At 40.1% G+C, this 26,029-nt stretch overlaps 1 protein-coding gene across 7 annotated transcripts in view; it reads left to right on the forward strand.

The window, feature by feature from the left end:
- LOC140212421 (RNA-binding motif, single-stranded-interacting protein 3) overlaps positions 1-26,029 on the forward strand; it is a 1,294,896-nt gene that overhangs the window by 1,260,113 nt on the left and 8,754 nt on the right. For 4 of the 7 annotated variants that reach the window (XM_072283188.1, XM_072283189.1, XM_072283185.1 and 1 more), the window contains exons 12-13: positions 9,292-9,372; positions 22,522-22,649. In XM_072283188.1, coding sequence (XP_072139289.1) covers positions 9,292-9,372; positions 22,522-22,649 — 209 coding nt within the window. Of the gene's footprint in view, positions 1-9,291; positions 9,373-22,521; positions 22,654-26,029 lie in introns of those variants that run through there. The other 3 variants (XM_072283183.1, XM_072283190.1, XM_072283184.1) reach the window with 2 other exon arrangements.

Here is a 26,029-nt window from a genome sequence, read left to right on the forward strand (position 1 = left end):
TGGTCTGAGACCCTTCATCAGGATGAAAGGTCTAGGCCCAAAACATCAACTTCTTATTCCTCTCCGTAGATGCTGTCTGACCAGCTGAGTTTCCCAGCATTTTGTGTGTGTGTTCCTGAAAGTAATTTCATCTTGGACGACTGTGGGTGCAGCTGAGAAATAAAAAGGCAATGATCACCTTTTGATTGTGTTCTAGGCCTCCAAATAGTCAAGAGGAATAAAAGGAACAATTACATAATAGTGTTGTCACTTTCCTTATGTAGCAGGTGGCGTGGTAGAGATACGTCTCTACCACAGGGCGTGTAAGGCATTCCTGCTCCTGACTGGCCTGCAGGTCACCCTTGGACAAGGTGGAACACCTGCACCACTCCACCCCCCAACTGATCAGGGTCACATGATGAAGCCATGGGAGAAGTTGGCAGATGGTTGTATGAGCAGCTGATGCATATCACAAGTGCTGGTTATGTGACCACTGATGCCAGGCAGACAATCTCTGCAGAGTATTCATTAGAGACCATAAGATATAGGACCAGAATTAGGTCATTTAGCCCATTCAGTTTACTTCGCCATTTTATCATGGCTGATCCACTTTTCCTCTCAGCCCCTATCTCCTGCCTTCTCACACATCCTTTCATGTCCTGACCAAACAAAAATCTGTCAACCTCTGCCTTAAATATACATAATGACTTGGGCTCCACAGCCACCTGTGGCAACAAATTCCACAGATTCACCACTCTCTGGCTAAAGAAATTCCACTTCATCTCTGTCTGAGGCTGTGTCCTAAGGAGCCCAGACCTGTTCATAATACTCCAAGTGAAGCCTCGCTCGTGCTTTATAAAGCCTCAATATTACGTCCTTGTTTTTATATTCTAGTCCTCTTGAAATGAATGCTAACATCCCATTGCCTTCCTCACCACAGACGCAACCTGCAACTGAACCTTTAGAGTATCCTACACAAGTATTCCCAAGACCCTTTGCACCTCAGAATTTTGATAATGGCTGGTGTCACCTGTCTTGTAAAATCACTGCCCAGAAGAAAGCAATGACAAAATACTTCTGTAGAAAAATTGGCCAAGAATAATCATGGTCGTGGAAAAACCATGATCACCCACATCATACAACATGGCACCTAATGATGATGATGATACAAAATAATGAGGGGTATAGATCTGGTAAAATGCAAGCATGCTTTTTCCACTGAGGTTGAGTGAGACTAGAACTAGAGGTCATGGGGAGGCTTCTTACAGAATTGCACAGATTGACCATCCTCTGTCTGAAGAAATTTCTGCTCAGCTCCTAAGTGCCTTCCTCTGAGATTTGAAAATCTGTGAACAACTCCTGATGATTGTATCATTTCTATTTGTTTCTGTCTTTCCTGGAACTGATGCTTTGATAATATGAATTTCCAATATGAACAGGAATTTCATGTTTTGCCAATTCCAGTTCTATCTGAGCGCCAGAGCTGAACCATCTAATACTCAAGTATATTTTTTAAAACTGATTTCCTTTAGTCTGCATAATTTTCTTTTAGTCTCTTAGGATGTGATTCGCTTTGGTTGAGTTATCATTATTATGTATCACATTTCCGATTATACAGCACTTCAGCACAGAAGTAGGCCATTTGGCCTATCTAGTCATGCCAAACTGTTATTCTGCCTGGTCCCTTTGACCCACAACTCTTCCACACAACGCTGAAATTGAACCCCCATCTGCCCCTTCTGCTGGCAGCTTGTTCCACGCTCACACCACCCTCTGAATGAAGAAGTTCCACTCAGGTTTCCCTTAAGTATTTCATCTTTCACCCTTAAGCTACAGTACTGTGCAAAAGTTCTAGGCAGAAATATATAGCTAGGGTTGCCTAAGACTTTTGCATAGTAATGTATTTGTCAACATGGAGCAGAGAGCGAGTTTGTAAAACTGGCAGAAGCAAAGGATTTTGGGAATGGCAAGGGTGAGATGTGTGGGACAGGTGGCAGAGAAGGAATGCCAGGGTGGGGGGTTGGCACAGGTGCAAACACACCCAGCCCTGAGACACCAGGCAAGTTAATTTGATTCTAAACAATTTGTTTATTGATCATTACAGAACATCTCTCTGGTGCTTTCTGCTCCCTGCCCTCTTCCCACTCTTAGTCTGCAGTAGTAACCCATATCAAAGTCAGGTTTATCATCACTCACGCCATGAAATTTATATTTTTCTTTCCAGCAGTACTGTGCAAAAGTCTTAGGTACCCGAGCTATATATATGTGCCGAAGATTGACACGCTGTATTATACGACCTCTAGTCTCACTCATCTCGAGGGAACGGTGCCTGCTTGCATTTACCCTGTCTATACCCCTCATAATTTGTAAACCTCTACGAATCTTCCCCAAATAATATTTTGCAGATCTAACGTTATGGCACGTGGTTTTATGTCTTTTCTCATTTGTGTAATGTGAGCTGCACAATTCCGTTGCAAAATCCAATCCATTAAAGGCTGTGCATTCTGGTGCCACGTCTCTAGAGGTGACAGAGCAGTCAGCCAAAAACCCAACTCTGCGGGATTGTGAATTAACATGTCACTCACTCAGTCCGATGACAGTTGCTCTGCTTTCAAAGTGAAGTTAACAATGGAGGCTGAGACAGCCTGTCCTAGAGTTTACAGGAGTGAGTGAGAGTGTAAGTGTGTGTGTGTAGAAACCGTGGCAACACTTGTGGGTTGCCCCCAGCACATTGCAAACAGGAAAACAATGATGCAAACAATGCACTTCACTGTATATTTTGGTGTACATACAATAAAGCTAATGTTTTAGATTACTGTGCAGAAGCCTTTAGCACATACAGTATATGTAGCTCGGGTGTCTAAAACCTTTGCACAGTCCTGTAGTGATTTTATGTATTGTACTGTACTGCTGCAAAAAAAAAACAACAAATTTCATGACATATGTGAGTGATGATAAACCTGATTCTGATCTGGGTCTCTGTTGTGGACTGAGAGTGGGAAGGGGGCAGGGAGAGGGGAATCATGGTTGGGAAAAGGGGAAGGGGGAGTGCAGGGAGCAGAAAGAACCAGAGAGACATTCTGTAATGATCAATAAACCAATTGTTTGAAATCAAATAACCTTGCCTGGTATCTCAGGGATGGGTGTGTCTGCACCCATGCCACCCTGCCCCTGGTACTCCTTCTCTGCCACCTATCCCACACTCCTCCCGTGACATTCCACCTTCACCATTCCCAACACCTGTTTGCTCCCGCCAGATTTACAAACTCACTCTCCACTCCATCGTTGACCAATACAGTACTGTGCAAAAGCCCTGGCACCCCAGCTATATATATGTGCCTAAGACTTTTGCACAGTAATTTTATTTGCAGTTTTTTGTTTGCTCATCGGTGAAGGGATGAGATGTTGGGAGACCAGAGATGGTTTGCTGAGGCAGAAGGCAGCTTTGGGTACAGGCTGTGGATGTGGAAAAACATGGCTGTTCCATACTACTCTGACCTCTATCTTGTGGATATTGCCCAGCGCAACAATTAAACCAGTTTTTTTTTAGTAATTTTTATGTTTTGCATGGTACTGCTGCCAGGAAACAACAAATTTCAGACATCCCTCATTGATAATATACCCGATTGTGATTCTGTTTCATTATATGTCTCTCTGACACAAGACTGGTTCAGAGCTAAACACAAACTCGAGATTCTGCAGGTGCTGGAAATCCGGAGTATCACACACAAAATGCTGGAGGCACTCAACAGGTCGGGCAGCCCCTATGGAGAGGAATTACCTGTCAACGTGAGTCCTGATGAAGGGTCTCGGCTCAAAAAGTTGACTATTCATGGGAGCAGGTGGTGGAAGGTCGTACGAACAGCTGCTGCATATTACAAGTCCTAGTTATGCGACCAATGACGTCAGGCAGACAATCTTTGAAGAATTTTGATAATGGCTGGGGGTCACCCATCTTGTAAAGACACTGCCCCGAAGGCGGCAATTGTACACCACTTCTGTAGAAAAATTTGCCAAGAATAATCATGTTCATAGAAATTCCATGAGCGCCCATTTCATACAACACGGCACATAATGAACAAACTACTGACGCAACCAGCAGGGTAACGTTGAAGAAATCCACTTCCAAGTCCAATTTTACCTCTGATGTTTGAATTTTCTCCTCCTTTAAGAAAATAGTCTGCACCTTTATTCTTCCTAGCAAAGTGCATTACCCCACACTTCTCTGCGCTATATTCCATCTGCCATTTCTTTACCCACTCACCCTCACTGGCCCCATCAGTCACTTCAGAACCCACAGAGCCAAATGCTCGTCAATCCCTAGAGCCTACTGGGAAGATGGATACTGCACTGACATGGAAATAATTAAAGTAATGAGGAAGATTGTTCAGATTCTTCAAACCAGATGCTTAAAATCACTGACGTTGGAAGCTTCACTTCAGACATCTTTTATGAATATACACAAAAAGAATGTGATGGAAAATTGAGTGCCTTCAGGGAGCAACTACAATAAATTTATTCTTATTAAAATATTGAAAAAAGTATTAATGAGCACTCCTTTAATTCTGGCACATCTATCTTTCAACTGGCTCCTGGGAATGCGGTATATATTACCTGTTTCTCATTGGTCCAGAACAGAGGCGTCAGCCATGTTGGTGGGTTACATATTGATAAATTCGGCAGATTTCTCCCCCTGAAGGACAACAGTAGGACAGCTGGATTTTAACAGCATTCCAGTAATTCTGTGCTCACCATCAACCAAGAACAGAAATTCCAGTGATGTAGTCTAGTGTCATATTTTATATATATGTATAGCAGAATGACTTTTGATGTAAACTAATCCACAATTTTGTTCCCTATCAGCATTTTTGTAATGTACTTTGTAAACATTGCTAAAATGAATATAATCACTCCATGACAAAGTGACCAAATATACACCCAGTGGCCACTTTATTAGGTACACCTGCTCATTAATACAAATATCTAATCAGTCAATCATGTGGCAGCAATTCAATGCATAAAAGCATGCAGACATGGCCAAGAGGTTCATTTGGTGTTCAGACCAATGATCAGAATGGGGAAAAATATGATCGAAGTCACTTTGACTGTGGAAAGATTGTTGGTGCGAGACAGGGTGGTCTGAGTATTCAGAAACTGCCGATCTCCTAGGGTTTTCACAACAGTCTTTAGATTTTACAGAGAATGGTACAAAAACAAAAAAACTCCGATGAGCAGCAGTTCTGTGAGTGAAAACATCTTGTTAATGAGAGAGGTCAGAGAAGAATGGCCAGACTGATTCAAGCTGACAGTGAGGTGACAGTAACTCAACTAACCACACGTTACAATAGTGATGTGCAGAAGAGCATCTCTGAATACTCAACATGTTGAACCTTGAAGTGGATGGGCTACAGCAGCAGAAGACCATGAACGTACATTCTGTGTACACTTTATTAGTTACAGGAGGCTCCTAATAAAGTGGCCACTGAGTGCAGATCCTATATTTTGTGCAGCCAGAAGATGCCTCCATTATCAAACAATTAACCATTAAAAATTGTAATTTACACAAAAATGTGGAAATGTCAGATCTAACGCAGAACCACAGCCTGGATCTTATGTACTGTAAACCTCTTGTTCTTAGTCCAAATCCACATCTTAGTCAGTTAATTGTACCTAAAAACATTTTCTTTTGTCTTTGCTTATTGTACCTCTCTTCCTCATAACTGATAACTCATTTGTAGTCCAAATATCAATACTTTATTTACATATATGTTCTTTGAGCATATTCAATGATTTTATCTCCATAGTAATCATGAGTTTAGAATTCCAAAGAGTCACACACTTCAAAGAAAGAAAAACTCCTTAATTTACATCTTTAGACCATAAGACATAGGAGCACAATTAGGCCATTTGGCCCATCAAGTCTGCTCCACGATTTCATCATGGCTGATCCAATTTTCCTCTCAGCCCCAATCTCCTGTCTTCTCTCCATAACCCCTGTCTTCTCCCCATATCCCATCCCTTCATGTCCTGACCAATCAACAATCTGTCAATCTCTGCCTTAAAATATGTAAAGACTTGGCCTCCTCAACCAGCTGTGGCAACAAATTCCACAGATTCACCACTCTCTGGTTAAAGAAATTCATCTTCTGGTCTAAAAGGTTGCCCTCTATTCTGAGGTTGTGTCCTCTAGTCCTAGACTCTCCCACCTTAGGAAACACCCTCTCCAGATCTACTCTATCAGAGCCTTTCAGCATTTGATAGGTTTCAATAAGGTCACCCCTCATTCTTCTGAATTCTAGTGAATACAGGCCCAGAGCCATCAAACGCTCTTCATATGAAAAGCCATTCAAACCTGGAATCATTTTAATGAACCTCCATTGAACCCTCACCAGTTTCAGCACATCTTTTCTAAGATAAGGGGCCCAAACCTGCTCTCAATACTCCAAGTGAAGCTTCACCAGTGCTTTACGAAGTTTTAACATTACATCCTTGCTTTTATATTCTAGTCCTCTTGAAATGAATGCTAACATAGCATTTGCCTTCCTCACCTCTAACTCAACCTGCAAATGAACCTTTAGAAAATCATGCGAAGGACTCCCAAGTCCCTTTGCACCTCAGATTTTTGAATTTTCTCTCCATTAAGAAAATAGTCCACCTTTTGTTTCTTCTAAAAAAGTGCATGACCATACACTTCCAGACAGTCTATTTCACATTCAACTACTTTGCCCATTCTCCTAATCTGTCCAAGTCCTTCTGTAGCCTCTCTAATTCCTCAAAGCTACCTGCCCCTCCGCCTATCTTCGTGTTGTCCACTAACTTTGCAATAAAGCCACTATTTCCATCATCCAAGTCATCAGCATATAATGTAAAAAGATGTCCCTTTAATGGACAACCATCTTGAAAAGATGAGGCAGCATGGTAGTGTAGTGGTTAGCATGTCACAATCATGAATCTGGGTATAATTCCTATCGCTGTCTGTAAGGAGTTTGTATGTTCTCCCTGTGACTGCATGGATTTCCTTCTGATGCTCCAGTTTCCTCCCACAATCCAAAGATGTACAAGTAGGGTCAGTGAGCTACAAGCATGTCATGTGGACGCCAGAGAGGTGGCAACACTTGCCCGACACAATCCTCACCGATGTTATATGAAGCAAATGACACATCTCACTCTGTATTTCAATGTACATGTGACAAATAACGCTAATTTTTAAGTTACAAAATGCCCTTATGCAAATATGGTGGTTTTTAATGCTCAGAAATTTTTAATGATTTAATTTGTCACTCTGCCATTAAAGACATTTACTGCTGTCTAATTTATGGGATTGCTTCCTTCTCAAGGAATTAAAACTGTTAAAGAATAATTCCAATGCATCTCTGGTGAGTTGTAACTGACAAATTCAGTGCAGCAAATCAGCACGAACAGCACTTGTGATTTCACTGCACTGATCAAGAGGAAAACTTGAATAAATGCTATATTGGAAACTTAAATTTTGGGGGGAAGTTACAGAAGATTAAACACAGAAAAATAAAACCCGTGTTACAAGAATACAAGTAGTCAGAAGAAGGTAGATGAGCAGTATGGTACTTAAATTTATTCTATTTTCTGCATTGTTTCTTTGTTTCGTGGCTGTCTGTTGGAAGAAAAACCTCAGGGTTGTATACAGCATGCATACTTTGATAATAAAGGTACTTCGAATCTTTGACTGTTTTATGGCGAATGTTACAGCACTAAAGTGATATACAGGAGTTGGACTGAATCATGTTTGGAAATAAGCTGCAGCCCCACAGACAGGAATTTGTCAGCAAGCTAAGAGTTAGAGTTGAAACTCCTTCTTATAGGGCGTCTTGAGACACAACTCATTAGCCCCTCACTAACAGCCACTGGACTAGCAGTGAGAAAACCACCTTTCTCAAACTCCGTAGCCCTCAGGTCAGTATGACTTGGGTCCCACCAAAACCAGGAAGTTGGGATGTCTCAACCACCCAAACCCCGATCTGTGCAAATCCTGTGTAAATATTGCCCCCCTGCAACTAGCCATCAGCAAGAAATAACAGATTGTACATTGCATACAATTATAAAGAAAATATATTTACAAATTTCAGCTTTCTTGAACAGTTAGTAGGAAAAAGAAAAGAAAAACTAATAAAAAGGGCCCATTACAGTTGATCCAGTCCAAATGTGCACCTACGTTGGAGCTCATCTTGAAATTGTCTTTAACTCACACGTTGGACCAATGGTTTGTGTGAAAGCATACCATCTTCTGAATGTTGCTCGAAATCCCTCTCAAACACATGGGCTCCCCCATGGGATTATTGGTCCTTCCTCCTCAAAGCCATTCAACTGCACAAAGCACCTTATTCAATAGGAACAGCATCCTCAGCCATCTTTCCTTCTGTCTTCCAGCTGCCGCCAAAAAGACCTCAACCCATACCAGTGTCTGTCTCAATAACATCTGTCTAGCGTTCTGTGGAACCTTCTCCTAATTCCACCATCCTAATAGGCTGACACAACATTCCTAAATTCAACAACATAGCCCCTTATCTTTAGCTTAAACCCAAACATGCTAAAAGCAGAACATACTGCTCTTACAGAACTGCTAAAATTAAGTATCTACAGCACAGCAATAAAAATCTTAACCAGGACATTATGGAGTCATAGAAAGTACAGCATAGAAACAGAGCCTTCGGCCCATCTAATCTGTGCCAAACCATTTAAATTGCCTACTCTCATCGACCTACACTGGGACAATAGACCTCCATATCCCTGAAATCCACATACCCATCCAACTTCCCTTAAACATTGAAATTGACCACTTACACTGGCTGCTCATTCCACATTCTCACAACCATCTGAGTGAAGAAGTTTGCTCTCATGATCCCCTTAATCTTTGCACTTTTCACCCTTAAACCACAACCTCTAGTTGTAATCTCATCCACCTTCAGTGGAAAAAGCCTGCTTGTATTTACCCTATCTATATCCCGCATAATTTTGTATAACTCTATCAAATCTCCTCTCAATCTTCTGCGTTCCAAGGAATGAAGTCCTAATCTACTCAGTCTCTCCTTATTAATTTCTTCTAATTCAGTTTGACTGTTGGGAAATTACACAAAGTCAAACACTTAAGCCATGTTATCTAGTAGTATTATTCAATATTACCAGATTGTCTTGGAATTTAATATCCCAATTTCTCATTAGTCTTTACTTTTCTGATTTTCTATGATGTTTTGCAACACGCTGAACTTTGAAAGTTTGTTTTTAATCATTGTTTCATCCAAGCAGAGAAGGTTCATGTAATGCTTTGTATTTTTACAGTACATGACTGCTGCCGCGCCTATGCAAGGGACCTACATTCCCCAGTACACTCCTGTGCCTCCAGCAGCTGTCCCTGTTGAAGTAAGTATATGGATTTTGTACTTCTTGATGATGCACACCTCACTTGTGTAGTTACTTTAATCCAAAAAGTGATGAGTTTCATTACAATCCTGATAATTGGTAGCAAATCCTCCTGAGGCAAATGAGGTGCAATTTTTAATGCTTAACAATCCTACTCAAAGTAAGTCTGAGCAGCCTCAGCCCAGTTCTTGTGGAAATGCTCAACTCACCTGCAGTTTCTCCTCACCACTACCATCAAATAGGAGATACAGATTCCTTAGGTTCCAAACCACCAGGTTCAGGAACAGTTATTACCCTATAACCATCAGGCTCCTGAACTAGAGTGGATAATGTCATTTACCTCAACACTGAACCTAAAGACTCACTTTCAAGCACTCTGCAACTCATGCTATCAGTATTATTTATTTATATATTCTTTGCGCAATATATATTTATACACATTGATTGTCAATTTTTATTTGTGTTGTTTTTCATACATACTACTGTATTTCTTTTTTCTGTGAATGCCTGCAAGAAAATGAATCTCAGGGTTGTATATGGAGATATATACGTACTTTAATAATAATTTGACTTTGATTTTGACTATCATTATACTTCATATAAAGCACGAGCCATAGGTAGGGATTGCTCTGCATCACCAAGAAAGATTCCATTGCTATTTATAGGTACCCAGAATCGGTGCTCATAGAATTAAACCAGAGCTCTATTTATTTAGGAAATCCAGTTTCTGATATACAAGGATCTGGTGTGGAACTGCCATTTTTCGGATTTAAGTACAGAGTACCCTGTCCTTTCTCTCCTCCTTCCTCAACTATTCCATTCTCCCACTTTCTTTCCTTTGCCTACCATAGTGACCCATCTTCCTCTCTCCCATCTCCCTTCCATCCCCCCTCCCTCCCCATCTCCTTCCCTCTGTTCTCTCCCTTTCCCTTCCCCTTTTCAAATCGTCAAGTTTATTATCATAATAACTTACAAAAGTACGGATGAAATCTACAGATGGATTACACATAAATAAACAAACTAAAGTGCATAAATTAAATATTGTAAGGTACAAAGCAGATTAATCAGTGTCACTTTGAATGCGATGCTGCAGGGAGTTCAGAGGCCTAATGGCCTGAGGGAAGAAACTGTTTCTCACCCTGACCATTCTTGTTTTATGCATCAGAAGGTCAAAAAGGATCCTGGATGGATGGGTGGGATCCTTAATGATATTAAGGGCCCTGTGTACGCAGCGCTCTTAATAAGTGTCCCAATGGATGGTAGGGAGATCCCATATGATCCTCTCAGCTGTTCTCACAGTCCTTTGTAAGCATCTCGGATCTGATGCTTGGCTGCTCCCATACCAGATGGAGATGCAGCTTGTCAGGACGGTGTCAATGGTGCTCCTATAAAATGCAGTTAAGATGGGTGGGGGTGGTGTCTTGCTTCTCAATCTCCTTAGGAAGTGGAGATGCTGCCGTGCCTTCTTTTTCAAAGTGGTGATTTTAAGGGAGCAGGTAAGATCATCCGTGATGTGAACTTCCAGAAACCTGGAACGTTATCCTCCACCTTCCTCTTCCTCCCTCCCTCCCCCACCCCCTCACAAACACCACTACCCCCCGCCCCCAAGCACCTCCCTTCTGGTCAAGGAGGATTGGAAGGTTACGGCAAACACTTTGAAAGGGAATTGTAGAGAAAGAGGAGGTTAATGCAGCAGAAGTAAAAATCAGCTTAAAGTCTTGTTGAATAGAGTGAAGGGGCACAGTGGGGGAGGATTATAAACAGACTGTCCTGTTTCGATTTCCCATTGAACCTCTATTCTTGTCTCTGCTACTTACCCAGAGTTAATTCCACCCAGGCCTACTCACTTAATTAGCATAGTCAATCTTATATTGTACCTCCTTATCTCCTTCACTCAATCTATCAGGTCTACTACCTTACAATCTACTGAGATAGAACACAGAACATAGAATATTACAGCACAGTACAGGCCCTTCGGCTCATAGTGTTGTGTTGACCTTTTAACCTTTTCCAAGATCAATCTAACCCTTCCTTCCTACATAATCCTCCATTTTTCTATCATCCAGGTGTCTACCTAAGAATCTCTCAAATGCCCCTAATGTTTCTGCCTCTATCACAACCCCTGGCAGTGCCTTTCATGCACAACTTTCTGCATTAAAAAACCTACACCTGACATCCCCCCTAAAATTTCCTCCAATGACCTTAATTCTGCCCCCTCACACTTTCCATTTTTGCCCTGGGAAAATGTCTCTTGCTGTCCATACGAACAGCATCCTCTTCTTCAGCAAAGGACACAGTCACAATTTCAGTCATTATCTCTGTCGCTATGCATAAAATACCTTCAATTATCTAATTCTTGCATCATTATCATCATTACATGCTGTGACGTGGGCAATCATGGTCTACAACAGAAGTGATTTGCCACCATCCTAATTAACCCCTCCAATTCTTACTGTCACACCAGCTTATAAAGACTTTTAGATTCCCTTTTGTATCAACTGCCTTTTTGCTTTTTGCACTCACATTTTGCTTGTATTACTTCCCTCTTTGTGAGCTGCCTCAGTGTATTGTATTTGGCCTGGCTAGGAATCAAGTTTCTTATCACCAACATATGTCGTGAAATTTGTTGTTTTGTGACAGCAGTAGAGTGCACTACATAAACTATACTATAAATTAAAAATAATATATTGTATAAAAACAAATTAAATTAATATTAATATAGAACACGCCCAGCTTTTTTTCTTTTCATCAATCTCTCTCCTTTTTTCATTTAGAAAGTTCTGCTTTTTGGTTCTTTCCTCCACCCTCCCACACACCCTCACACCTCCACGATAATTTGAGAAATAGAGCCATCAGAAAGTACAGCATAGAAACAGGCCCTTTGGCCCATTAGTCTGTGCTGAACCATTTAAGCTGCCTCTTTCCATTGACCTGCACCTGGACCATAGCCCTCCATACCCCTACCATCCACGCACCTATCTAAACTTCTCTTAAACATGGAAATCAATCTCACATGTAACACTTCTGCTGGCAGCTCATTCCACACTCTTACAACCCCCTGAGTGAAGAAATTTCCCTTCATGTTCCCTTTAAACTTTTCACTTTTCACTCTGCTTGCATTTACCCTGTCTGTACCCTTGTAATTTTGTATACCTCTATCAAATCTCCTCTCAATCTTATATATTCCAAGAAATAAAATCCTAACTGTTTAATCTTTCTATATTACTCAGGTCCCCCAGACCCTGCAACATCCTTGTAAATTTTCTCTGTACTCTTTCAACTTAATTACATCTTTCCCCTAGGTAGATGCACACAATATTCCAAAGTAGACCTCATCAATGTTTTATACAACTTCAACATAACATCCCATCTACTGTACTCTATACTTTGATTTATGAAGACCAATCTGCCAAGAGCTTTCTTTATGACCCTATCAACCTGTGACACCCCATCCAACGAATTATGTACTTGTATACCTAGATTCCTTTGTTCTATCACACTCTTCAGTGACCTACCATTCACTGTGTAAGACCTACCCTGGTTGGTCCTACTGAAGTGCAACACCTAGCAGTGGTCTGCATTAAATTCCATCTGCCATTTCTCAGCCCATTTGTCCAGCTGGTCCAGATCCCGCTGCATGCCATGATAGTCTTCCTTGGTGTCCACTACACCCTTGATCTTGGTGTCTTCCACAAATTTGCTGATCCACTTAACCACATTATCATCCAGATCGATGACAAACAACAACAGGCCCAGCACCGATCCTTGTGGCACTCCACTAATCACAGGCCACCAGTCGACAAGCAACCATCTACTACCACTTTCTGGTTTCTCCCACAAAGGCAATGTCTAATCCAATTTACTACCTCATCTTGAATGCCGAGTGACAGAAACTTCTTGACAAATCTCCCATGTGGGACCTTCTCAAATGTCTTGCTAAAGTCCATGTAGACAACATCCACGGCCTTACCTTCATCCACTTTCCTGGGAACTTCCTCACAAAACTATAAGATTGGTTAGACATGACCTACCACACACAAAGCCATGCTGACTATCATTAATCAGTCCATGCCTATCCAAATACTCATATATCCAGTCCCTTAGAATACCTCCCAATAACTTTCCCACTACTGATGTCAGGCATACCAGCTTATATTTTTAGAACCTTTCATAACATTGGCTATCCTCCATTCCTCTGGCACCTCAACTGTCACCAAGATTATTTAAATATCTCTGCTAGGGCCCTGGCAATCTCTGCACTTGCCTCCCGCAGGGTCCGAGGGAGCACCTTGTCAGGCCCTGGGGATTGATCCACCCTAATTTGCCTCAAGCCAGCAAACACCTCCTCCTCTGTAATCTGTATAGAGTCCATGGAGTTGATGCCTTTTTGCCTCACTTCTATAGACTTTGTGCCCATCTCCTGAGTAAGTACAGATGCAAAAATGGATTTAAGATCTCCCCATCTATTTTGGCTCTATGCATGGATTACCACTCTGATCTTCCAGAGGACCAATTTTGTCCCTTGCAATCCTTTGCTCTTAACATATCTGTGGAATCGCTAGGATTTTCCTTCACCTTGTCTGCTACGGCAACCCCATGCTTTCTTTGTGTCCTTTTGATTTCTTTCTTAAGTGTTCTCTTGCATTTCTTATACTCCATAAGCACCCCATTTGTTCCTACTTGCCTATACCTGCAATGCACCCACTTTATTTTCTTAACCAGGACCTCAATATCTATTGAAAGCCAAGGTTCCCTACACTTGTTATCTTTACCTTTTATTCTGACAGGTGCATACAAGCTTTGTACTCTCAACATATCACTTTCAAAGTCCTCACACTTAACAAGTACACCTTTGCCAGAAAACAGCCTGTCCCAATACACACTTGCCAGTTCCTTTCTAATACTATCAAAATTGGCCTTTCTCCAATTTAGGATCTCAAGCCACAGACCAGACCTATCTGTTTGTGTAAATACTTCGAAATTAATGGTAGTTTAGATTTAAGGCTGAATTTATTTTCCAACAGAAAAGTATTACATTTACAGTTTGTAAGTGTTTCTGAATTTCAAGAGCATTAAGAAAAACTGCAACAAATCTAGCAGCTGGCAATGCTTGAGAGTAGGACTTTGATGTCTGTCAAAGGGAATTTCAGCTTCTCTATTGTATCGTTCAAAGTGTGAGCCAGATAAATATCTGTGCTTCTTCCTATAGGTGCTGCCTGGCCTGCTGCGTTCCACCAGCATTTTGTGTGTGTTGCTAAATCCTGTCCTTTCTTTGTATAGTGAATGGAGCCCATTCACAACCTAAACTACTTGACTAGACCATAGTGACTTCTGTTAAAGTTTGTAACAATAATATTTCTAAGATATATTTTTAATATATCTATTGAGTTTATTTTACATTTTGCCCTGACTGAGGAGTTGCCTTTTTGTTTTAGTGGCTTAATATGTCTCGGCACATGTTCCTTAACTGTTGAATATTCATGCTCCTGTTAATATAAAAACACAACTTTTACAGTTGCAATATTTCTGATACTGTCAGTCTGCTATCATATTGAAATTAGCATGTTTGCCTGTGCTGTCTGATAGTGTTTGTGTTGGGTTTCTGTGTGTCTCTCTCATCAAAAAGTCATTCATGTCATTTTACAATCTCTGCACAAGCACAACATAATCATACACACAGAAAAAAATCAACATCATTTAGACTTTCATTCCTTGGTTTACATTCAGCTTTGACTTTGTACTTGTAACTTCAAGCTCAATCACATCTGTCTCATGTTGAGCACCTTCACATTGTCTAATGAGGACAATAGATGAGAATGGAAGCTACTTTGCAAGAATATTTTAAAGGCAAACTGCCTGCTGCATTACCTCTTATACATAATTTATATCTTAAAAATATTCGACTTTTCTGGTACATAAACAGTTTCTTGCAGAGCAAAGAGCGATACGGCACAGAAACAGGCATTTCAGCCAACTATTTCCATACCAACCATAAAGGAGGGGAACGTCGAATAAAATAACCATAAAATAACTCCCTATGCTACTCTCAGTCAATGGTAAGAAAGATGATGAACAGCTGAAGGGTGTTTCTGGGACTGGAGGACCTGCGTTATAAGGAAAAATTGAATAGATTAGGACTTTATTCCTTGGAACATAGAAGATTGAGACGAGATTTGTTGGAGATATACAATGTTATGAGGGGTATAGATAGGGTAAATACAAGCATGCTTTTTCCATTGTGCTTGGGTGGGACTACAACTAGAGGTCATGGGTTAAGGGTAAAAAGTTTAAGGGGAACATGAGGGCAAACTTTTTTTTACTCAGAGGGTCGTGAGAGTGTGGAATCTCTCAGTTCGATGGGATCAGGCAGAATAATAGTTTGGCACCAACTATCCGGGTTGAAGGGTCAGTTTCTGTGATGTTCTGTAACCATATGACTCTAAGTTGAGCATTGATTCCATGTATTGATCAATGGCACAAAGGTCATGCACTTAACAGGCCTGGTATTATTAGTCGCATTTTTCTTAACTGACCACTCGTGTTCAAGTCAAGTCAAGTCTATTGTCATTTCGACCGTAAGCTGCTGGTACAGTACACAGTAAAAATGAAACAACGTTCCTCCAGGACCATGGTGCTACATGAAACACAAAACTACACTAAACTATGTGAGACAACACAAGGCTACACTAGACTACATAAAACAACATAAGAACTGCACTAGATTACAGACCTGCACAGGACTACATAAAGCGCACAAAACAGTGCAGGGCAGTACAATAATTAATAAGCAAGACAATAGTCACAGTAGAGGACAAATTACAATATAATAATAAATGATGTAGATGTCAGGCTATACTGAGTATTGAGGAGTCTGATGGTTTGGGGGAAGAAACTGTTGCACAGTCTGGTCGTTAGAGCCCGAATGCTTGAGTCCCTTTTGCCAGATGGCAGGAGGGAGAAGAGTTTGTGTGAAGGGCGTGTGGGGTCCTTCACAACACTGTTAGCTTTGTGGGTGCAGCGTGTGGTGTAAGTGAAGCTATCAGAGGGGCTTCATTCTTAAGGGGCTAATTTTTGTCAGGGATTCTTTTATCTTTAAGAACATGTCATACTGCTGAGGCTGCCAGCCCGATTAGGGGAACCAAGTATAACTTGCTTGGTAGAACAGAGATGTGGGCATCTTGGTTGTTAGGGACAAGTTGGGCCAAAGAGCCTGTTTCCATACTGTGTGACACTATGACTCTATGAGGGAAAATCTAATTCAAGATAAAGATCCTCAATTAAAGCTGCAGTAATAATTCAGTAGCTGAATGAGCACGTGACATACTGACTAAAAGGGCAGTTGTATTTGCCAGCTTGTGGTGAACTAGTTGAGTCACAACGAGAGATAACAAGTGGTGTTGCTACCTACACAGAAATCAACAACAAGCTGGAGATAATTTTGATTTTGATACAAATCAGAGATGCAAAATGGGGCAGCATGCTGATGGCTAGTGTACTGCCTCTACAGTGCCATCAACCCGTTTCCACTGTCTGTAAGAGTTTGTACATTCTCCCCAACGTGGTTCCATTCCCTCCCACATTCTAAAGGTTAGTCGGGTAATTGGTCACATGGGTGTAATTGCACAGCTCGGGCCCATTGGGCCAGAAGGGCCTGTTATCGTGATGTAACTCTAAATAAGATAAAAATTATATCAAATGTGCTGCTGATTTGACAATGAACACAGAACATATAAAATCTACAGCACATTACAGGCCATTCAGCCCACAATGTTGTGCCGACCATGTAACCTACTCTAGAAGCTGCCAGGAAACTCCCGACTGCATAGCCCTCTGTTTTATTTTTCTAAGCTCCATGTACCTATCTAAGAGTCTCTTAAAAGACCCTATTATAATCACCTCTACCACCTTCACTGGTAGTGCATTGCACACACCCACCACTCTCTGTGTGAAAAACTTACCTCTGACATCCCCCTTGTACCTACTTCCAAGCACCCTAAAACTATGCCCCCTCATGTTAGCCACTTCAGCCCTGGGAAAAAGCCTCTGGCTATCCACATAATCAATGCCTCTCATCATCTTATACAACTGAATCAGGTCACCTCTTATCCTCCATCACTCCAAGCAGAAAAGGCCAAGTTCACTCAACCTATTCTCATAAGGCATACTCTCCAATCCAGACAACATCCTTGCAAATCTCCTCTGCACTCTCCCTATAGTATCCACGTTCTTCCTGTACTGAGGTGACCAGAACAGAACACAGTACTCTGTGAGGTCTAACTAAGGTCTTGTATAGCTGTAACATTACCTCACGGCTCTTGAACTCAATCCCATAATTGATGAATGCCAACACACCATACACCTTCTTAACAACACTGTCAACCTGCGCAGCAGCTTTGAGTGTCCTACGGACACAGACCCCAAAGTCTTGCTGATCCTCCACACTACCAAGAGTCTTACCATTTTACACTTCATGTTTTTTTTAAATATAATTTTTATTGAATTTTCAAAATGAATACATGAAAAGATAGTGTCTAGCCTCCCCACCCCATATATAGTCCTACCTAAAAAAGAAGAAAAAAAAGAAGAACCACCTGGGTGTTGGAAGGTTTCCACATGCTCCATGGAGTTCAAAATAAATTTGGTATACTTATTCATTACTTTCCCCAAGGGACCAAGATCTTTATCGGAGCACTTAAATATGCCACCCTATCTTTTGTAAATAAGGGCGCCAAATATTCAGAAATGTTACATATTTATCTCTTAAATTATAAGTAATTTTTTTCCGAGTGGAACAGAACTAGCCATTTCATTATTCCAACGATTCATACTTAAACACGAATCAGATTTCCAAGTAACTGCTATAGTCTTCTTAGCTACTGCCAATGCAATTTTTATGAATTCTTTCTGATATTTATTCAATTTAAGTTTCGGCTTTATCCCTTCAATATCACCTAATAGAAATAATACAGGGTTATGTGGAAGTTGAGTTCCAGTAATTTGTTCCAATAAGACTCTTAAATTTATCCAAAAGGGTTGAATTTTAAAACAAGACCAAGTAGAATGTAAAAAAGTACCAATTTCTTGATTACACGGAAAGCATTTATCGGATAGATTTGAATTTAATCTATTTATTTTTTGTGGTGTAATATATAATTGGTGTAAAAAATTATATTGTACTAATCTAAGTCGAACATTTATTGTATTTGTCATACTGTCAAGACAGAGTCTTGACCAATTTGTTTCATCAATATTAATATTCAGATCTGTTTCCCATTTTTGTTTTGACTTATGGATTCCTTGTTTAATTGTCTGTTCTTGAATCAAATTATACATACAAGAAATAAATTTTTTAATTTTCCCTTTTTGAATTAAAGTTTCAATTTCATTAGGTTTTGGCAAAAACATTGTTTGACCCAGCTTACCTTTTAAGTAAGCCCTTAATTGAAGGTAACAAAAGAAAGTATTATTTGGTATTTTATATTTATCCTTTAATTGTTCAAATGACATCAATATACCTCGTTCATAACAATCTCCTATAAATTTAATCCCTTTTTGGTACCAATTATATAAAAGTTGATTGTCCGTTGTAAAAGGAATAAGTCTGTTTTGGAACAAAGGTCTCCTTGCTAATAAAGATTTTTGTATTTCATTATCAACATTTATCTTATTCCATAGATCAATCAATTGTGTTAATATAGGAGATTCTTTCTTTTCCCGTATCCATTTAGATTCCCATTTATATATAAAATCTTCAGGTCTATTTTCTCCTATCTTGTCTAATTCTATTTTAACCCATGCTGGTTTTCGATCATCGAAAAAAGATGCAATAAATCTAAGTTGATTTGCTTTATAATAATTCTTAAAGTTTGGAAGTTGTAACCCTCCTAACTCAAATTTACATGTCAATTTTTCCAATGATATTCTTGACATTTTACCTTTCCAAAGAAATTTTCTCACACATTTATTTAACTCTTGAAAAAATTTCTGTGGCAATTGTATTGGTAATGTTTGAAACAAATACTGTAATCTAGGAAATATGTTCATTTTTACAACATTGACTCTACCTACTAATGTTATTGGTAGTATCGTCCATTTGTCAAGATCTTCTTGAATTTTTTTCAATAGTGGTAAATAATTAAATTTATATAAATTCTTTACATCATTATCAAGTCTTATACCTAAATACTTCATACCATTTACCGGCCATCTAAATTGGGTTGCTAACCGACATTGACTATAGTCTCCTTTAGTAAGAGGTAAAATTTCACTTTTATCCCAATTTATTTTATAACCTGATACCGTCCCATATTCATCCAATCTAGAAGATAATTTATGTAACGAATGTTGTGGGTTTGTTAAGTAAATCAAAACATCATCGGCAAAAAGATTAATTTTATATTCCTCCTGATTGACTCTAAAACCCGTAATATCTGGATCAATTCTGATTAATTCTGCTAATGGCTCTATCGCCAGTACAAATAAAGCAGGTGATAATGGACAACCTTGTCTAGTTGACCTTTTTAACTGGAATGGTGTTGAAATTTGAGAGTTTGTCACTACTTTAGCCTTAGGGTTAGAATTTAAAATTTTAGTCCAATTTATAAAAGATGTTCCTAACCCATATTTTTCTAATACTTTAAATAAAAAATCCCATTCTAATCTATCAAATGCTTTTTCTGCATCCAAAGCTACTACTATACTCTTTTCGTCCCTTTTTTGTGCCAAATGAATTATACTGAGTAGCCGAGTTACATTATCTGCCAATTGTCTATTTTTAATAAATCCTATTTGATCCGTATGTATTAATTTTGGTAAGTATTTAGATAATCTATTTGGTAAAGTTTTTGCTATTATTTTATAATCCGTATTCAATAAAGAAATAGGCCTGTATGATGTTGGTTTCATAGGGTCTCTGTCTTTTTTTGGCAATACTATTACAATCGCTGTTGAAAAAGATTCTGGGAGTTTATGTGTTTTTTCTGCTTGCCGTATTAACTCCATAAAGAGAGGAAATAATAAATCTTTAAACTTTTTATAAAATTCAGGTGGAAAACCATCTTCTCCTGGAGATTTATTACTTTGAAGTGATCCTAAAGCTTCTTCAACTTCTTTTAATGTAAAAGGCATATCTAATCCCTTCTGTTCTTCCGAATTCAATTTTGGAAGAATTACTTGTGATAAAAACCTTTCTATCTCATTAACATCATTTTGTGATTCTGATTGATATAATTCAGAATAAAAACTTTTAAAGGTTTCATTTATTTCAAGAGGTTTATAAGATATTTTATTTGCGCTTTATTATCCTTTATTAATGACAATAATAATGACTGATAAGGAAGAAGTGGCTTATGGATGGAGATTTAATTCAACATTATTAAAACGTCAAGATTTTTGTGATTTTATGAAAAAGCAGGTCCAATTTTTTTTGGATACAAATTTTCATTCAGTGGATGATAAATTTATATTATGGGATGCGATGAAAGCATATTTGAGGGGCCAGATAATAAGTTATACGTCAAAAATTAAGAAAGAATATATGGTAGAATTAGATCAATTGGAAAAAGAGATTACAAAATTAGAAAAAGAATCTCAAAGTTATATGTCGGAAGAAAAACGAAGGCAACTTGTCAATAAGAAGTTACAATATAATACGCTTCAGACATATAGAATGGAAAAAGCAATTATAAGAACTAAGCAAAAGTATTATGAGTTAGGTGAGAGAGCACATAAAATTCTTGCCTGGCAGTTGAAAACAGAACAAGCTTCCAAAACAATAAATGCAATTAGAACAAGCGCAAATAAAATATCTCATTTTACACTTCATGTTAATTCAAAGTGGGCATAGATTGGATAAATAGGCAAAGCTCTTTCGCGAGATAGGGGAGCTAAAACTTGAGGGCACAGTTTTAAGGTGAGAGTGGAGAAATAGATATGAAGAAGGTTTAAGGAGTAAATCTTTCCTTACGGATGGTGAATATTTGGATTGTGCTGCCAGAAATGATAGTGGAGCAGACACAAGGTCGAAATTTCCTAATTTTTCTTTTAAAAGTCTGCTTAATTCATCTTCATTATACATAACTAGACTGGTTCAGACTATACTAAATGGGTAATCTCTGTTAAGGATATGTTTAATTTGCTTTGATGGTATTAGAATAACTTTATCCAACCAAACTGCAGAAAATGAATAGATTGCCTTGGAGATGCTAATACCTGTTCAATCTGGCATTCTAAGGTTGCACTTTTAACAAAGTTGCCATCACGAGTGGCACGTTATAGTGGCTAAAGTAATGCTTCAGAGCACTAGCAAACTGGGTACAATTCCTGCCGCTGTCAGTAAAAAGTATGTTCTTCCCATAACCAGGTGGGTTTCCTCTAGATGCTCTGGCTTCTTCCCACTTTCCAAAGAGATACAGGTTAATAGGTCACATTGGTTATATTGGTGTAACTGAGGGCAGTGCAGATCGTTGGGCTGGAAAGGCTTGTTACTGTGCTGTATCTCTAAAAAAGTTAAGCAAGTTTATTTTGGATAGCTGTCTGGATAGGAACGGCATAGAGGGATATGGACAGTTGTGGGCATATGAGATTATCATAGATATGAAATACACTGCCAGGTGTGATGGTAGACACAGATACATTCAGGACATTTAAGAATCTATCTGATAGGCACATTAATAATAGAAAATTGGAGGGTTATGTAGGAGGGAAAGGTTAGATTGATCTTAGAACAGGTTAAAGGGTCAACACAGTATTTGAGACTGAAGACCCTGTACTGTGCTGTACTTTCCTCTGGTTAATGTTCTTCTAATCTCACTAGTTAATAAAGAGCTCTTTATTCTCAGACTATGCCCCTTAGTTCTAGCTAAGCCCACCTGAGGAAATACCGTCTCCCCATCCAGCATCTTGAAAGGATCTTGGAGTAGGTTAAAGAGTCGGCACAACACTGTGGGCCAAAGGGCCTGGAGGCATATACCTCTTGGTCGGCATGGAAGAGGTGGGCCGTTTCTCTGATGTATGATTCTTTTCTGGGAGGGGAAGATTGCTGTCTCTCCCTTCGCAGAAACCAGTGCTCCTGAGGTTTCGTGATGGACTATGTCACCACACCGGAGGTGAGTAGCGGTCTCAACCATTTTGCTTCCTTCCTAACTTCAGGGTGTTGTTGCTGATACCTCCCCACAGACGGTAGCGCCTTCATCACAGGAAGCCAGTGGCCAACAGCAACAGATACCAGTGGAAACAACCAATGAACATGCGCCTACCTACTCTTACCAACAAGCTAAGTGAGTAATCTTTCTGGTGTTGGTGTATTAGTGTGAAGGCTAAAGAAAAAATGAGTGTATCAAGATTCCAACAGGTGACTGTGATGCAATCTGCTATCGTCAATAATTGGAGTAATCAATAGTCATGATAATAGTAATAATCATAGTAACAATAGTCATGATCATACTCATAATAGTCAGGATAATGATAATAGTGATTGGAGGTTAGAGTTATCAACAGTCGTACAATCAATTCAACCTGGATTAGAGGGCATGTCTTATGAGGAGGAAAGGTTGAGTGAACCAGGGCTTTCCTCTTTGGAGCAAAGGAGGATGAAAGGAGATGACTGTGTAAGATGTAAAGAGGCAAAAAGAGAGTGAACAGCAATAGCTAATGTGTGGATTACTTTTGAGGTGATTGAAGGGAAGTTTGGGGGGAGATCAGAAGTGAATTTTTTACTCAGAGAGTGGTGGGTGAGTGGAACACCCTGCCAGGGATGGTGGTAGAGGCACATACATTAGGGACATTTAAGAAACTCTTTGATAGGCACATGAATAATTGAAAAATGGAGGGCTGTGTAGGAGGGAAGAGATGAATTGATATCGAACACGATAAAGTCTGCAGATGCTGGAAATCCAAAGCAACACATACAAAATGCTGAAGGAACTCAGCAGGTCAGGCAATATCTATGGCAATGAATAGATAGTTGATCGTAAACACAAAATAATCTGCAGATGCTGGGGTCCTCCTCTCTTGCCACCCTACACCTGTCCCTACACCTCCTCTCTTGCCACCATTCAGGGCCCCAAACAGTCCTTCCAAGTGAGGCAACACTTCACTTGTGAGTCTGTTAGGGTCATCTATTGCATCCGGTGCTCCTGGTGCAGCCTCCTCTACGTCGGTGAAACCCGACGCAGATTGGGGGACCGCTTCGTCGAGCACTTCCGCTCTGTCCGCCAAAACAGACAGAATCTCCCAGTAGCCACCCACTTCAACTCTGCTTCCCACTCCCATTCAAATATGTCCATATATGGCCTCCTCTACTGCCATGATGAGGCTAAACTCAGGATGGAGGAGCAACACCTCATATACCGTCTAGGTAGTCTCCAGCCCCTTGGTATGAACATAGAATTCTCCAACTTCCGGTAATTCCCTCCCCCCTCCCTTCCCCTATCCCTATGTCACTCTGCCCCCTCCCCCAGCTGCCTACCACTTCCCTCTTGGTTCTGCCTCCTTCTACTACCCATTGTGTTTTCCCCTATTCTTTCTTCACCTTTCCTGCCTATCACCTCCCTGCCTCCCTTCTCCCACCCCTTTATCTTTCCCCTTACCGGTTTTTCACCTGGAACCTACCAGCCTTCTCCTTCTCACCCTCCCCCCACCTTCTTTATAGGGCCTCTGCCCCTTCCCCCTACAGTCCTGACAAAGGTTTCCGGCCCGAAACATCGACCGATCTTTTCCACGGATGCTGCCCAACCTGCTGAGTTCCTCCAGCGTGTTGTGAGAATAGATAGTTGATGTTTTGGGTCGAGGCCATTCTTCTAGGGTTCTCACAACATTGTGAGCTGAAGGACCCACAATACTAATCTATGTTCTATATTCAATCTACAGTTGTCAAAACAAACAGAATGTTTATCAGTTTGTACATCTGGTTGCTTTGGTGTTGGCAGACATACTCATGGCTCCGGATCAATGGTTCAGGCGTCTAACTGCAAGGCCACTCTAGTAGTCTGCCTAAACGGTCATCAGTACTTTGCCCAATGCTTCTTTCAGTGAAATCTTTGGGAAAAAAATCCTGCCAATTTGTTTGGCATGGTGTAGTAGGATGCATGCCATCATAATGGAAATGTAAGATGTGATTTTCAGTTCCACAAAGGGCTGTGCAGCATCGAGGGTGTTCCACAGCGCTTTGTGACTAACAGAGTCAGAGGATCTAATCCGGCAAGAAAAGGTCAACTGTACTGATTAGTGCTGCTTCCTGTGTTTTTCTTCAAGTTATCATACGATATAGGTCATGTTTTGGACCCCATATCTAAGAAAGGCTCTGCGGGCATTGGAGAGGATCCAGAGGATGTTCATAGAATGATTCCAGGAATGAAAGAGTTAGTGCATGAGGAATGGAACTTAGAAGAATAAAGGATAGTCTCATTGAGACCTATTGATTATTGAAGATGGAATGGATGTAGAGAGGATGTTTCTTGTAGTGGGAGAGTCTAGGACTAGAGGGCAAGTCTCAGAATGCAAGTACATCTCTATAGAACAGATAGGAGGAGGAATTTCTTTAGTTAGAGAGTGGTGAATCTATGGGATTCATTACAACAGACAGCTAAGTCATTGGGTATATATTAAGGAGAGGTTGATAGGATTTTGATTAGTAAGGGCATCAAAGGTTACAGGAAGAAGGAAGGAGCATGAAGTCGAGAGGGAAAATAAATCAGCCACAAATAGTCAAGCAGATGCAATTGACCACGTGGCCTAATTCTGCTCCTGTGGCAAACTGAGTATCCTGATACATAGTTAGAAATGGACAATTGTTGCTGGCCTTCACATCTCCTATGAAGAATTAATTTTAGTTTTGATCTGTATTCCTCAGAGTCTGTTGTCTGCCTTACAAGCTGGAAGTAAAATAGGTGGAAAGGAGCTGATTTTGAATTTAACTTTCTTGAGTGCAGTTATAGTTCTTCAGTGAGCAATTATTTCTTTAAGCTGAGTTGTTGGGCATAGTATTTTTAACCAAGAAGGCACAGAAGATATAGTTCTATTTGTTGGCTTATCAAATTCAATACTCCTATGAGTTAGGTAGGGGGAAATTTTCAGAAAGACAGTTCAGGATTATTTTCACACATGTCCTCGCCAGGGTTCTGTTCCTGCAAACTGTATGTAATCTGAGCAGTTTGCAAGTCAGAAATGTGGCCGTGAACTGGGTTCAGACACGCAAAAGATGCCTGCAGCCCCACAGCAGTGGGCAAATCTGTCCCACCGGTCTTCCACATGTTCGTATGTAAGGCTGTATATAAATTAAGCACATGTAAAGTTAAAATCACCTACTATCATAATCTAATATTTTTGTATCTCTCTACATGGTTGCTCCTCTTAATCCCGCTGACTATTGGGTCTATAAATTCATCCCACTGATGTGGTTATCCCTTTCTTGTTCCTCAATTCCACCCATCTAGCCTCAGTCTAGGCATCACACGTAGATAGGGTCATAAAGAGAGATTTTGGCACATGGATCTTCATAAATGAAAGCACTGATTACAGGCGTTGGGAAGTTATGTTGAAGTTGTATAAGATGTTAGTGAGGTCTAATTTTTGAGTATTATGTCCAGTTGTGGTCACCTACCTACGGGAAAGATATCAATAAGACTGAAAGATTACAGAGAATATTTACAAAGATGTT

This window comes from Mobula birostris, chromosome 19, assembly GCF_030028105.1.
Source record: "Mobula birostris isolate sMobBir1 chromosome 19, sMobBir1.hap1, whole genome shotgun sequence".
NCBI classification, from domain to species: domain Eukaryota; kingdom Metazoa; phylum Chordata; class Chondrichthyes; order Myliobatiformes; family Myliobatidae; genus Mobula; species Mobula birostris.